Source organism: Coregonus lavaretus, assembly GCF_964263955.1.
Source record: "Coregonus lavaretus genome assembly, chromosome: 38".
In the NCBI taxonomy this organism is placed as follows: domain Eukaryota; kingdom Metazoa; phylum Chordata; class Actinopteri; order Salmoniformes; family Salmonidae; genus Coregonus; species Coregonus lavaretus.
Genome location: NC_140025.1, coordinates 14510240 through 14526228, shown reverse-complemented (window position 1 = coordinate 14526228; position 15989 = coordinate 14510240). Strand labels below are relative to the sequence as shown.

The following is a 15989-nucleotide window of genomic DNA, read 5'->3' as shown; positions in this document are numbered from 1 at the left end:
AATAGGATAGGCCTTGACTATAATACACTATATACATATGAAGTGGGTAAAACAGTGTTCAATTTCTATGTACTGTACATAGGGCATCAGCCTCTAAGGTGCTGGGTTGAGTAACCGGGTGGTAGCCGGCTAGTGACAGTGACTAAAGTTCAGGGCAGGTTCTGGGCAGAGGCCGGCTAGTGGTGACTATTTAACAGTCTGATGGCCTTGAGATAGAAGCTATTTTTCAGTCTCTCGGTCCCAGCTTGGATGCACCTATACTGACCTCGCCTTCTGGATGATAGCGGGGTGAACAGGCCGTGGCTCGGGTGGCTGAGGTCCTTGATGATCTTCTTGGCCTTCCTGTGACACTGGGTGCTGTAGATGACCTGCAGGGCAGGCAGTGTGCCCCTGGTGATGCATTGGGCAGACCGCACCACCCTCTGGAGAGCCCTGCGGTTGCGGACGGTGCAGTTGTCGTACCAGGCGGTGATACAGCCTGACAGGATGCTCTCAATGGTGCATCTGTAAAAGTTTGTGATAGTCTTAGGGGCCAAGCCGAATTTCTTCAGCCTCCTGAAGAACTGTCTGTCTGTGTGGGTGGACCATTTCAGATTGTCAGTGATGTGTACGGCGAGGAACTTGAAGCTTTTAACCTTCTCCACTGCGTCCCCGTCGATGTGGATGGGGGCGTGCTCCCTCTGCTGTCTCCTAAAGTCAACGATCAGCTCCTTCGTTTTGTTGACGTTGATGGAGAGGTAATTTTCCAGGCACCACTCCGCCAGGGCCCTCACCTTCTCCCTGTAGACTGTCTCGTTGTTGTTGGTAATCAGGCCTACCACTGTTGTGACGTCAGCAAACTTGATGATTAAGTTGGAGATGTGCGTGGCCACGCAGTCATGGGTGAACAGGGAGTACAGGAGGGGGCTGAGCATGCACACTTGTGGAGCCCCTGTGTTGAGGATCAGTGTAGTGGAGGTGTTGTTGCCTACCGCCAGGAAGTCTAGGACCCAGCACAGGGTTCAGACCCAGGGCCCTGAGCTTAATAATGAGCTTGTAGGGTACTATGGTGTTGAAGGCTGAGCTGTAGTCAATGAACAGCATTCTTACATAGGTATTCCTCTTGTCCAGATGGGATAGGACAGTGTGCAGGCGATTGCGTCATCCGTGGATCTATTGGGGCGGTATGCAAATTGCAGTGGGTCTAGGGTGTCGGGTAATGTGGAGGTGATATGTGTTCCTTAACTAGACTGCACTTCATAATGGCAGAAGTGAGTGCTATGGGGCGATAGTCAATTGTGTTGTTTCCCGCCATTCGTTCATTTTGGTACTTGATTATCAGCTGTAGTCAAACATGTGAGTCTAGAAAGACAATTCTCTTCAGTGTGCAGCGAATTCATCCTAGTGAATGTATATTAGAAATATGAAATCCTGGCGTTTACAGCATACATTTTAGAAATGTCACATACTATATACAGTGGGGAAAAAAAGTATTTAGTCAGCCACCAATTGTGCAAGTTCTCCCACTTAAAAAGATGAGAGAGGCCTGTAATTTTCATCATAGGTATACGTCAACTATGACAGACAAATTGAGGGAAAAAAATCCAGAAAATCACATTGTAGGATTTTTAATGAATTTATTTGCAAATTATGGTGGAAAATAAGTATTTGGTCACTGTCACGAAAATTGATGTGGATGCAGTGGTGGAGTCAAGCGCAGGACAAGGAGGCTAAGTCCAAAATGACTTTACTTAGAATGCACAAAGTCAAAACAAAAGGCCTCTAAACAAAGGAGGCGAACGATTACGCACACACGCGTAAAACACTAAACATCTAACGAGACACCAATCGGACAGGCGGACAATTACACACAACTGCAAACAAACCAAAAGGGAAACTTATAGGTGACATAATCAATACTCAATACGAAACAGGTGCACACACAAGACCAGACCAAACAACTATCGAGAACATCCAGCGGTGGCAGCTAGTACTCCGGGGACGACGAACGCCGAAGCCTGCCCGAGCAAGGAGGAGGAGCAGCCTCGGCAGAATCCGTGACAGTCACCTACAAACAAGCAAGATTTCTGGCTCTCACAGACCTGTAACTTCTTCTTTAAGAGACTCCTCTGTCCTCCACTCGTTACCTGTATTAATGGCACCTGTTTGAACTTGTTATCAGTATAAAAGACACCTGTCCACAACCTCAAACAGTCACACTCCAAACTCCACTATGGCCAAGACCAAAGAGCTGTCAAAGGACACCAGAAACAAAATTGTAGACCTGCACCAGGCTGGGAAGACTGAATCTGCAATAGGTAAGCAGCTTGGTTTGAAGAAATCAACTGTGGGAGCAATTATTAGGAAATGGAAGACATACAAGACCACTGATAATCTCCCTCAATCTGGGGCTCCACGCAAGATCTCACCCCGTGGGGTCAAAATGATCACAAGAACGGTGAGCAAAAATCCCAGAACCACACGGGGAGACCTAGTGAATGACCTGCAGAGAGCTGGGGCCAAAGTAACAAAGCCTACCATCAGTAACACACTACGCCGCCAGGGACTCAAACCCTGCAGTGCCAGACGTGTCCCCCTGCTTAAGCCAGTACATGTCCAGGCCCGTCTGAAGTTTGCTAGAGTGCATTTGGATGATCCAGAAGAGGATTGGGAGAATGTTATATGGTCAGATGAAACCAAAATATAACTTTTTGGTAAAAACTTAACTCGTCGTGTTTGGAGGACAAAGAATGCTGAGTTGCATCCAAAGAACACCATACCTACTGTGAAGCATGGGGGTGGAAACATCATGCTTTGGGGCTGTTTTTCTGCAAAGGGACCAGGACGACTGATCTGTGTAAAGGAAAGAATGAATGGGGCCATGTATCGTGAGATTTTGAGTGAAAACCTCCTTCCATCAGCAAGGGCATTGAAGATGAAACGTGGCTGGGTCTTTCAGCATGACAATGATCCCAAACACACCGGCCGGGCAACGAAGGAGTGGCTTCGTAAGAAGCATTTCAAGGTCCTGGAGTGGCCTAGCCAGTCTCCAGATATCAACCCCATAGAAAATCTTTGGAGGGAGTTGAAAGTCCGTGTTGCCCAGCGACAGCCCCAAAACATCACTGCTCTAGAGGAGATCTGCATGGAGGAATGGGCCAAAATACCAGCAACAGTGTGTGAAAACCTTGTGAAGACTTACAGAAAACGTTTGACCTGTGTCATTGCCAACAAAGGGTATATAACAAAGTATTGAGAAACTTTTGTTATTGACCAAATACTTATTTTCCACCATAATTTGCAAATAAATTCATTAAAAATCCTACAATGTGATTTTCTGGATTTTTTTTCCTCAATTTGTCTGTCATAGTTGACGTGTACCTATGATGAAAATTACAGGCCTCTCTCATCTTTTTAAGTGGGAGAACTTGCACAATTGGTGGCTGACTAAATACTTTTTTTCCCCACTGTATCTTTCGGTTTTTGCATACCCAATCAGAGTACTATTTAGAACGCAAGTAGGGGTATTCAGACAGGCCCAGAGACTTGTCTTTTTCCATATTTGTATCTTTATTTAGATAGTTCAGAATGTAGACGTATAGTTTGTGGAGGGGAGAAAGTGGCTGGGGTGGGGATTCAAACCCATGTCACTCCTATACGTAACCAATGTTTTGATAATGTTGAGGACCTTGCGGTGGCAACGCCATATGACTTTAACAGAAAACAACACTGCATCAGTCATTTTCTGTGTCGTCCTCATAATCCTTAGCTTGAACTGAACTCTCTATACAAATATCCATCATCACGACAGACCAACATCAAGTAAAGAGAATAACATTCAAAGGTTTTTCTTTTCCGATAACTTAATTTATTATTACTAGAAAAACATACTATTTAGTTAACTATCTAGTTTGTATTACTAGAAAAACAAATACTATTCACTCAGCAGGTAAATCATGACAAACATAATACAGATGTGACAATTTGTGCATAGATGAACAAACATCTGTTTGCAGCTAAAACTGTAGGCACCAACACATCTGATATCCCTACTATGACTAATAATTCAATCAGTCGGGATATGTTTTGCCGTCACAAAGCATTCTGTGTGGTTCAGCTCGTGTGGCTAGGCTAACAATCACATCCTTTCAATTGTGCTTTATTGACAGATAGATTAGAGTGGGAGATAAGTGACGAGGAGGAGACACAGTGAGAAGGGAGCATGCAGGGATTGAACCCTGGTTGCCGGCAGGGGGGGTGCATACTGTATGTGTATGGAGACGAAAGTGTTACCACTGGACCACAGCTCTGCACTACAGGATGTTTTAACAAGCTGTTGTTTTTACCAGGTTGGATGCAAGATCACTGTGCTGCTCTTCATTTACTTCCTGGCAACCAACTACTACTGGATCCTGGTAGAGGGGCTGTACCTCCACAGCCTCATCTTCATGGCCTTCTACTCGGACACCAAATACCTGTGGGGCTTTACCCTGATTGGATGGGGTGAGCTGCTCTGCCGTCTTAGAAACACATGCAGTCATCCAATCACCACAGCGCTCATGTTGTTGACGGCCACCTGTTAATATAGCTGTTATTCAAAACAGGAAAAGCACTCACACATATCAGTTTGCTTGTTGCAGGTGCATGGGAATAATTTAATATCTTAAAAGAAGAAAAAATCCCACTGCTCTTGCCAGTATCAATTAAATGTATTCAGCGTACTGAATCTTGTAAGATCTTGAGACCGCAGTAATCAATCATTGTCCTCTCTAATTCCAGGTGTCCCTGCTCTCTTTGTCGCCGCCTGGGCTGTTGTCCGGGCAACGCTGGCAGACGCACGGTGGGTGAGAGTGACACTCAACCTCCTCCTTCACCTACCATATCCATGTTCCACAGACACCTCCAGCAACACAGGAGAGGAGCCCAGCGTAGCATGCAGGACCCTGTTGAGATGAACTGCATCAGCTGTTTAGGCTCCCCGCAATCATCTGGTTTGGAAATAGGATCTCCCGAGGTGATGCAGTACTCTTGTTCTCAGTCACAGTCAGCGGCCTACTTGCCTTATTGTTGCAGCTGTACACCTTTGACATGACAACATTACACTTTTTTTAGCCTCTTCTCACAGCCGCTGTGCATGCGGAGCGCCCTGAGTCTGGCAAGAGAGACTACACGTTTGTTGCACGACGACATACTGTTTTGAGAGCAGTAAGGAACTCCTGCAGTACAAATGTACTCTAATCTCACTCTCTCTCTCTCTCTCTCTAAACAGATGCTGGGAGTTAAGTGCGGGTAACATTAAATGGATCTATCAAGTTCCCATCCTTACAGCCATTGGTGTAAGTGACATCAATTGCAGTAAAAAACATGATAATGCCTCTCCCTAATTCATCATTCATAGCCAGAATCCGGTAGTTTGCATCCATTACTAGAAAGTTACATTGCTAACTCATATCTTGGTTTTAAAAAAAGCTTTTTATTTTCTATACAGCTCCCTAGTGTACAGTATAACTTCCTCCTGCTCCTTAGTGGCCTAGTGACTCCCTAGTGTACAGTATACGTTCCTCCTGCTCCTTAGTGGCCTAGTGACTCCCTAGTGTACAGTATACCTGTCCCTGCTCCATAGTGACTCCCTAGTGTACAGTATAACTGTCCCCTACCTGAGTACCTAAGCCTAGTGTATACACTCTCAAACTGACACCACCGGCTCAGCCTCAGCAGAGATACATACATTTCCATCTCTTTCAATACTATTGCTCTTAACCTGCCGCATGAGGTGGACCAAGGACTTAGGTTATCCTAATGAAATCAAATGGAATACAGTCTACAGCCCTGCCTTACGATTAAAATGAATCTCATCCAAACCTTTGATGATACAAGTTCAATGATATCATGGTTGAAATTACATGATTAGAGATAATGGTGAGGGAGTTAATTTGATATGCTGTGTATCAATGCCCAGAATCTTGTTTATTTATTTATCTTTATTGAGACCGAAATGACAGAGGGGGCGACAGGCAGGTGGGATTAACAGATTCAACGGTTGGAGTGGGGATTGAAACCCAATATCCGGCGGAGAGAGGAATACAGTGCATTCGGAAAGTATTCAGACCCCTTGACTTTTTCCACATTACAGCCTTATTCTAAAATTGATGAAATTATTATTTTTCCCTCATTACACACAATACCCCATAATGACAAAGCAAAAACTGGTTTTTAGACATTTTTGCACATTTATTAAAAATAAAAAAACTGATACCTTATTTACATAATGTAGCGGGTGATTTTGGACGGAGTCAGGCGCAGGAGGGTAAATCACAGAATAAATGGTTTATTTGGCAATACAGCGGTACGCAGCAATGCGTAAAACACTCCAGTGCGGGAAAACGGTGCACTGGGGAAAACAAGGCACACGGGTGAATATCCCGGCGATACACAATACAATATAGCTCCACCGAGCTAATGTAACCTCCACAATAAACAAAGACAAGGGGGGCAGAGGGAATACTTATACAGGTACTGATGAGGAAATATGAACCAGATGTATAATAAACAAGACAAAACAAATAGAATGACGAGATGAGACGCGGCAGTGGCTAGAAGGCCGGTGACGACGAACGCCAAAGCCTGCCCGAACAAGGAGAGGAGGCAGCTTCGGAGGAAGTTGTGACAGTAAACCCCCCCCCCCCCCCCCTTGCAATGCGCTGGCACCGGCCTCGGGGACGGCCAGGAGGACGCGGAGCAAGGCGAGGAGGGACCTCCCGCACCTCAGACTCCTGGAGCGGACCAGCCACCACCGGCCTGAGGAGAGACACGTGAAACGAGGGGTTAATACGGTAATCAGGAGGGAGTAGTAACCTATATCCTCAGGACTTTGAACGGCCCCACAAACCGCAGGCTCAGCTTCCAGAAGAGCAGGCGGAGGGGCAGATTCCGGGTCGAGAGCCAGACCCGATCACCCGGTACAAAGACCGGGGCCTCACTGCGGTGGTGGTCAGTGTTGGGCTTCTGGCGACACACAGCGCGCTTGAGGTGGACGTGGGCAGCGTTCCACGTCTCCTCCACGCGCCGAAACCAGTCATCTACCGCAGGAGCTTCGGTCTGGCTCTGATGCCACGGTGCCAGGACCGGCTGATAACCTAAAACACATTGAAATGGAGATAGGTTAGTGGAGGAGTGGCGGAGAGAGTTCTGGGCATATTCGGCCCATGGCAAGAACACCGACCACTCCCCCGGCCGGTCCTGGCAGTAGGACCGCAGGAACCTACTCACATCCTGATTCACCCGTTCCACCTGCCCATTAGACGGGTGAAACCCAGAGGTCAGGCTGACCGAGACCCCCAGACGTTCCATGAACGCCTTCCAGATCTTAGATATAAACTGGGGACCCCGGTCAGACACTATGTCCTCTGGCACCCCGAAGTGCCGGAAGACGTTAGTAAACTTGGCTTCCGCAGTTTGCAGGGCCGTGGGGAGACCGGGCAGAGGAAGGAGGCGGCAGGCTTTAGAAAAGCGGTCCACAACAACCAGGATGGTGGTGTTACCCTGAGAGAGGGGAAGATCATTTAGGAAATCAATTGACAAGTGGGACCATGGCCGTTGTGGAAATGGTAAGGGATGTAACTTACCCGCTGGGAGGTGCCTAGGTGCCTTACTCTGGGCGCACACCGAGCAGGAGGAGACATACACCCTCACGTCCTTAGCCAAGGTAGGCCACCAGTACTTCCCTGTCAAGCGGTGCACTGTACGGCCGATACCTGGGTGACCAGAGGAGGGGGACGTGTGTGCCCAATAGATCAGACGATCACAGACAAGAGACGGCACATACCACAGCCCAGCTGGGCACTGAGGTGGAGATGGCTCTGTGCATAACGCCCGCTCTATGTCCGCGTCCACCGCCCACACTACCGGCACCACAATGCAGGAGGCCGGGAGTATTGGGGTGTTGTCTATGGGCCTCTCCTCTGTGGCGTACAGCCGTGACAGTGCGTCTGCCTTCACATTCTTAGTACCTGGTATGTATGACAACGTGAAATCAAACTGGGTGAAGAACAAGGCCCACCTGGCCTGGCGAGGGTTCAGCCTCCTCGCTGCCCGGATGTACTCCAGGTTACGGTGGTCAGTCCAGACGAGGAGAGGGTGTTTCGCCCCCTCGAGCTAGTGCCTCCACGCGGTCAGGGCTCTGACAACAGCCAACAGCTGTGGGATCTGAGGAAGGAGACGGACTGTTGGAAGAACAGACACTTTTCTGCCTTGTCATAAAGGTCATGTTCCAACAGTCGGCCCAGCACTCTGCGAACCAGGGGCACATGCTCGGCGCGCGTAGCGGAATACACCAGAATGTCATCGATGTAGACCACCACACCGCGACCAAGCATGTCACGAAACACCTCGTTCACAAAGGACTGGAAGACGGATGGAGCATTCATCAACCCGTACGGTATCACCAGGTATTTGTAATTCCCAGTGGTTGTGCTGAATGCTGTCTTCCACTCGTCCCCTTCCGGGACACGCACCAGGTTGTACACACTCCGGAGATCTCATTTCGTGAAGAAGCGCGCCCCATGCATTGATTCGATAACAGAGGAGATGAGTGGTAGAGGGTAACTATAGCGAATGGTCGTTTGATTAAGTGCCCGGTAATCAATGCAAGGGCGCAGACCTCCGTCTTTCTTCTTCACGAAAAATAAACTTGAGGAGGCGGGTGAAGTGGAGCGACGTATGAACCCCTGGCGCAGGGACGTATGTCTCCATAGCCTCCATTCAGCCTGCGACAGGGGATAGACATAACTCCTGGGAGGCACAGCGTCTAACCAGAGGTTTATCGCGCAATCCCCCGCCTGATGAGGTGGTTATTTGGTCGCCTGCATTTTGGAAAACGTGTGCGCCAAGTCGAGGTATTCGGGGGGAATGCGCACGGTGGAGGTAGTGTTTGGACTTTCCACCGTGGTTGCACCAATGGAAACAGCTAGACACCTACCCTGACACTCTCGCGACCACCCCGTGAGAACCCTTTGTGGCCATGAAAAGGTGGGGTCGTGTAGTGCTAGCCAGAGAAGGCCCAACACAACAGGGAAATCAGGGGACTCAATAATATAAAAAGTGATTTGCTCCCTATGGGTCTCCTGCATAATCATCGTGACTGGTGCTGTAACCTCCTTAACAAAACCTGACCCTAATGGTCGACTGTCAAGTGCTTTGATGGGCAATGGAATGGGTAGGGGAACCAATGTGATACATAACCTATTAGCTAAAGACCTCAAATCAAATCAAATCAAATTTTATTGGTCACATGCGCCGAATACAACAGGTGCAGACATTACAGTGAAATGCTTACTTACAGCCCTTAACCAACAGTGCATTTATTTTAAACAAAAAAAGTAAAAATAAAACAACAACAAAAAAAAGTGTTGAGAAAAAAAAGAGCAGAAGTAAAATAAAGTGACAGTAGGGAGGCTATATATACAGGGGGGTACCGTTGCAGAGTCAATGTGCGGGGCCACCGGCTAGTTGAGGTAGTTGAGGTAATATGTACATGTGGGTAGAGTTAAAGTGACTATGCATAAATACTTAACAGAGTAGCAGCAGCGTAAAAAGGATGGGGTGGGGGGGCAGTGCAAATAGTCCGGGTAGCCATGATTAGCTGTTCAGGAGTCTTATGGCTTGGGGGTAGAAGCTGTTGAGAAGTCTTTTGGACCTAGACTTGGCACTCCGGTACCGCTTGCCGTGCGGTAGCAGAGAGAACAGTCTATGACTAGGGTGGCTGGAGTCTTTGACAATTTTGAGGGCCTTCCTCTGACACCGCCTGGTATAGAGGTCCTGGATGGCAGGAAGCTTTGCCCCAGTGATGTACTGGGCCGTACGCACTACCCTCTGTAGTGCCTTGCGGTCGGAGGCCAAGCAGTTGCCATACCAGGCGGTGATGCAACCAGTCAGAATTTTTTGAGGATCTGAGGACCCATGCCAAATCTTTTTAGTCTCCTGAGGGGGAATAGGCTTTGTCGTGCCCTCTTCACGACTGTCTTGGTGTGTTTGGACCATGATAGTTCGTTGGTGATGTGGACACCAAGGAACTTGAAGCTCTCAACCTGTTCCACTACAGCCCCGTCGATGAGAATGGGGGCGTGCTCAGTCCTCTTTTTTTTCCTGTAGTCCACAATCATCTCCTTTGTCTTGGTCACGTTGAGGGAGAGGTTGTTGTCCTGGCACCACACGGCCAGATCTCTGACCTCCTCCCTATAGGCTGTCTCATCGTTGTCGGTGATCAGGCCTACCACTGTTGTGTCGTCGGCAAACTTAATGATGGTGTTGGAGTCGTGCCTGGCCATGCAGTCATGGGTGAACAGAGAGTACAGGAGGGGACTGAGCACGCACCCCTGAGGGGCCCCCGTGTTGAGGATCAGTGTGGCAGATGTGTTGTTACCTACCCTTACCACCTGGGGGCGGCCCGTCAGGAAGTCCAGGATCCAGTTGCAGAGGGAGGTGTTTAGTCCCAGGATCCTTAGCTTAGTGATGAGCTTAGAGGGCACTATGGTGTTGAATGCTGAGCTGTAGTCAATGAAAAGCATTCTCACGTAGGTGTTCCTCTTGTCCAGGTGGGAAAGGGCAGTGTGGAGTGCGATAGAGATTGCATCATCTGTGGATCTGTTGGGGCGGTATGCAAATTGGAGTGGGTCTAGGGTTTCTGGGATAATACTGTTGATGTGAGCCATGACCAGCCTTTCAAAGCACTTCATGGCTACAGACGTCAGTGCTACGGGTCGGTAGTCATTTAGGCAGGTTATCTTAGAGTCCTTGGGCACGGGGACTATGGTGGTCTGCTTGAAACATGTTGGTATTACAGACTCAGTCAGGGACATGTTGAAAATGTCAGTGAAGACACTTGCCAGACCTGTCCATAAAGTTCCCAGCTGCACCTGAATCGACCAGCGCCTTATACTGGGGAACTACCGTGTGCTCAGGGAAGTTGACGTGTATGGTGAAGTGCGCAGCAGAGGGCTCTGAACGAGTGTGGGTTTACGCTACCTGGGGTGACGCGAGAGTACCCTGCCTGCCGCCTCCAGATCCAGAAGAATTCTGACGACAACGTGCAGCAGAATGTCCTCTCTTGCCACAAGAGTGACACTGGATCTGTCGTCCTCCGTTCTCCCAGATCGTTGCACCACACAGCTCCATCGGAATGTAATCCGGGTTGCAGGGGGGTGAAACGGGCAGGCCCCTTCCAGGATGTCCTCTGGAAGCCAGCAGGTTGTCCAACCGGATGGCCATGTCCACCAGCTGGTTGAAAGTCAACATGGTATCCCGGCAGGCTAGCTCCCTTCAGACGTCCTCCCGCAGGCTGCACCGGAAGTGGTAGATAAGGGCCCGCTTGTTCCACCCGGACCCTGCCGCTATAGTTCTAAACTCCAGGGCAAAGTCTTGCGCGGTCCTCGTCCCTTGCCTCAGATGGACCAGGTGCTCGCCTGCCTCTCTTCCTTCAGGGGGATGATCGAAGACTACCCGGAAGAGGCGAGCGAACGCCCCGTAGTTGTCCAACGCGTCTCCTCCTTCACTCCCGACCGCTTTGGCCCACTCCAGGGCTTTCCCCGAGAAGCAGGAGACGAGGGCAGACACCTTACATTTACATTTACATTTACGTCATTTAGCAGACGCTCTTATCCAGAGCGACTTACAAGTTGGTGCATTCACCCTATAGCCAGTGGGATAACCACTTTACAATTTTTATTTTTTTTAGGGGGGGGGGGGGGGGGGGTAGAAGGATTACTTTATCCTATCCCAGGTATTCATTAAAGAGGTGGGGTTTCAAATGTCTCTGGAAGGTGGTGAGTGACTCCGCTGTCCTGGCGTCGTGAGGGAGCTTGTTCCACCATTGGGGTGCCAGAGCAGCGAACAGTTTTGACTGGGCTGAGCGGGAACTATGCTTCCGTAGAGGAAGGGGAGCCAGCAGGCCAGAGGTGGATGAACGCAATGCCCTCGTTTGGGTGTAGGGACTGATCAGAGCCTGAAGGTACAGAGGTGCCGTTCCCCTCACAGCTCCATAGGCAAGCACCATGGTCTTGTAACAGATGCGAGCTTCAACTGGAAGCCAGTGGAGTGTGCGGAGGAGCGGGGTGACGTGAGAGAACTTGGGAAGGTTGAACACCAGACGGGCTGCGGCATTCTGGATGAGTTGTAGGGGTTTAATGGCACAGGCAGGGAGCCCAGCCAACAGCGAGTTGCAGTAATCCAGACGGGAGATGACAAGTGCCTGGATTAGGACCTGTGCCGCTTCCTGTGTAAGGCAGGGTCGTACTCTCCGAATGTTGTAGAGCATGAACCTGCAGGATCAGGTCACCGCCTTGATGTTAGCGGAGAACGACAGGGTGTTGTCCAGGGTCACGCCAAGGCTCTTCGCACTCTGGGAGGAGGACACAACGGAGTTGTCAACCGTGATGGCGAGATCATGGAACGGGCAGTCCTTCCCCGGGAGGAAGAGCAGCTCCGTCTTGCCAAGATTCAGCTTGAGGTGGTGATCCGTCATCCATACTGATATGTCTGCCAGACATGCAGAGATGCGATTCGCCACCTGGTTATCAGAAGGGGGAAAGGAGAAGATTAGTTGTGTATCGTCAGCGTAGCAATGATAGGAGAGGCCATGTGAGGATATGACAGAGCCAAGTGACTTGGTGTATAGGGAGAATAGGAGAGGGCCTAGAACTGAGCCCTGGGGGACACCAGTGGTGAGAGCACGTGGTGCGGAGACAGCTTTTCGCCACGCCACTTGGTAGGAGCGACCGGTCAGGTAGGACGCAATCCAGGAGTGAGCCGCGCCGGAGATGCCCAGCTCGGAGAGGGTGGAGAGGAGGATCTGATGGTTCACAGTATCAAAGGCAGCAGACAGGTCTAGAAGGACAAGAGCAGAGGAGAGAGAGTTAGCTTTAGCAGTGCGGAGAGCCTCCGTGACACAGAGAAGAGCAGTCTCAGTTGAATGACCAGTCCTGAAACCTGACTGGTTTGGATCAAGAAGGTCATTCTGAGAGAGATAGCAAGAGAGTTGGCTAAAGACGGCACGCTCAATAGTTTTGGAAAGAAAAGAAAGAAGGGATACTGGTCTGTAGTTGTTGACATCAGTGGGATCGAGTGTTGGTTTTTTGAGAAGGGGTGCAACTCTCGCTCTCTTGAAGACGGAAGGGACATAGCCAGCGGTCAAGGATGAGTTGATCAGCGAGGTGAGGTAGGGGAGAAGGTCACCGGAGATGGTCTGGAGAAGAGAGGAGGGGATGGGGTCAAGCGGGCAGGTTGTTGGGTGGCCTGCAGTCACAAGTCGCAAGATTTTATCTGGAGAGAGAGGGGAGAAAGAAGTCAAAGCATAGGGTAGGGCAGTGTGAGCAGGACCAGCAGTGTCATTAGACTTAACAAACGAAGATCGGATGTCGTCAACCTTCTTTTCAAAGTGGTTGACGAGGTCATCCACAGAGAGAGAGGAGGGGGGGGGGAGGAGGATTCAGCAGGGATGAGAATGTGGCAAAGAGCTTCCTAGGGTTAGAGGCAGATGCTTGGAATTTAGAGTGGTAGAAAGTGGCCTTAGCAGCAGAAACAGATGAAGGAAATGTAGAGAGGAGGGAGTGAAAAGATGCCAGGTCGGCAGGGAGTTTAGTTTTCTTCCATTTCCGCTCCGCTGCCCGGAGCTCTGTTCTGTGAGCTCGCAATGAGTCATCAAGCCACGGAGCTGGAGGGGAGGACCGAGCCGGCCGGGAGGATAGGGGACACAGAGAGTCAAAGGATGCAGAAAGGGAGGAGAGGAGGGTTGAGGAGGCAGAATCAGGAGATTGGAGGGAGAAGGATGGGGAGCAGAGGGAAGAGATGATAGGATGGAAGAGGAGAGAGTAGTGGGAGAGAGAGAGCGAAGGTTGCGGCGGCGCATTACCATCTGTGTAGGGGCAGAGTGAGTAGTGTTGGAGGAGAGCGAGAGAGAAAAGGATACAAAGTAGTGGTCGGAGACATGGAGGGGAGTTGCAGTGAGATTAGTAGAAGAGCAGCATCTAGTAAAGATGAGGTCAAGCGTATTGCCTGCCTTGTGAGTAGGGGGGGACGGTGAGAGGGTGAGGTCAAAAGAGGAGAGGAGTGGAAAGAAGGAGGCAGAGAGAAATGAGTCAAATGTAGACGTAGGGAGGTTGAAATCCCCCAAAACTGTGAGGGGTGAGCCATCCTCAGGAAAGGAACTTATCAAGGCGTCAAGCTCATTGATGAACTCTCCAGGGGAACCTGGAGGGCGATAGATGACAAGGATATTAAGCTTAAATGGGCTAGTGACTGTGACAGCATGGAATTCAAATGAGGAGATAGACAGATGGGTTAGGGGAAAAATTGAGAATGTCCACTTGGGAGAGATGAGGATTCCTGTGCCACCACCCCTCTGACCAGATGCTCTCGGGGTATGCGAGAACACATGGTCAGACGAGGAGAGAGCAGTAGGAGTAGCAGTGTTTTCAGTGGTAATCCATGTTTCCGTCAGCGCCAGGAAGTCGAGGGACTGGAGGGTAGCATAGGCTGGGATGAAGTCAGCCTTGTTGGCAGCAGAACGGCAGTTCCAGAGGCTGCCTGAGACCTGGAGCTCCAGGTGTGTGGTGCGTGCAGGGACCACCAGGTTAGAGAGGCAGCAGCCACGCGGTGTGAGGCGTTTGTGTAGCCTGTGCGGAGAGGAGAGAACAGGGATAGGCAGAGGCATAGTTGACAGGCTGCAGCAGATGGCTACAATAATGCAGAGGAGATCGGAATAAAATGAACTAAACATCTGGGAAAGGAGAGAGCCACAACTCCCAAATATAACTCTCCCAACTTCCACCTCAGAAACTATAATTGTTGTAAACTACAGCGGTTCAATGTTTTCTAGGAATAGACTAACCCAGTTTATTCAGCTAGCTAACTAGGTGCAGTATTATTCCGTGAAAACGTCCGGGCACCTCGTCATAACACACGGCACGAACACACAGAGAGAGCCAAACTAACGTTAGCTAGTCACCCATGTCCCGAATTCCTTGAGCGACTCGGGCTATCAATATGAAAAAAAAAAAACACAAGTGTAGGTTATGACTTACCCCTAGCAGCTACTATTAGCTAGCCAAGTGCAAAGCTAGCCACTGAATTGACTCAGCCAGTTCGCGTCTGTTCACTCGGTCGTTCCAGCTACTGTTTACAAGTAGCTATCCAGGTTGCAACAAGCTTGCTAATTTTCAAGCACAGTAGCCACTTGCTACCTAACGTTAACGGTTCAGACAATGAGGTTAGAAAACAGCTGAATGGTAGGCAATTATTGTATGTGATTATTGTAGGCAGCCAGCTGGCGTAATTACAGGCACTCTCAGGCGTGAAACAACTATACCGTTGCTGATAGCTAGTTAGTTAGCTAGCTAGAATAGTTAGCAAACTAGCTAGCCATTGTTTTCAGACAAAGAAGAACCTCTCCTTTCACGGCACGAATACACAGAGAGAGCCAAACTAACGTTAACTAGTCACCCATGTCCCGAATTCCTTGAGCGACTCGGGCTATCAATATGTAAAAAAAATAAAAAACACAAGTGTAGGTTATGACTTACCCCTAGCAGCTAGTGTTAGCTAGCCAAGTGCAAAGCTAGCCACTGAATTGACTCAGCCAGTTCGCGTCTGTTCGCTCGGTCGTTCCAGCTATTGTTTACAAGTAGCTATCCAGGTTGCAACAAGCTTGCTAATTTTCAAGCGCAGTAGCCACTTGCTACCTAACGTTAACGGTTCAGACAATGAGGTTAGAAAACAGCTGAATGGTAGGCAATTATTGTATGTAATTATTGTAGGCAGCCAGCTGGCGTAATTATAGGCACTCTCAGGCGTGAAACAACTATACCGTTGCTAATAGCCACTCGCCAGCTAGTCCAGGAGGTGAGTTAGCTAGCTAGCTAGCTTCGTGCTACACCCGGCACCGCCGAATACAATACTTAACCTACAATAATTACATACAATAACTACCTACAACAACCCACGATACCTACCTACAATAC

At 49.3% G+C, this 15989-nt stretch overlaps 2 protein-coding genes across 4 annotated transcripts in view; both read left to right on the top strand.

The window, feature by feature from the left end:
* The window catches only part of LOC311111964 (uncharacterized protein), a 426062-nt gene that overhangs the window by 302042 nt on the left and 108031 nt on the right, over window positions 1–15989 (top strand). The window lies entirely within an intron of this gene.
* Window positions 1–15989, top strand: part of LOC311111953 (parathyroid hormone 2 receptor-like) — a 58328-nt gene that overhangs the window by 21052 nt on the left and 21287 nt on the right. For both annotated transcript variants that reach the window (XM_084154893.1, XM_084154892.1), the window contains exons 7-9: window positions 4329–4482; window positions 4759–4819; window positions 5249–5315. In XM_084154893.1, the coding sequence (XP_084011019.1) occupies window positions 4329–4482; window positions 4759–4819; window positions 5249–5315 (282 nt within the window). The remainder of the gene's footprint in view (window positions 1–4328; window positions 4483–4758; window positions 4820–5248; window positions 5316–15989) is intronic.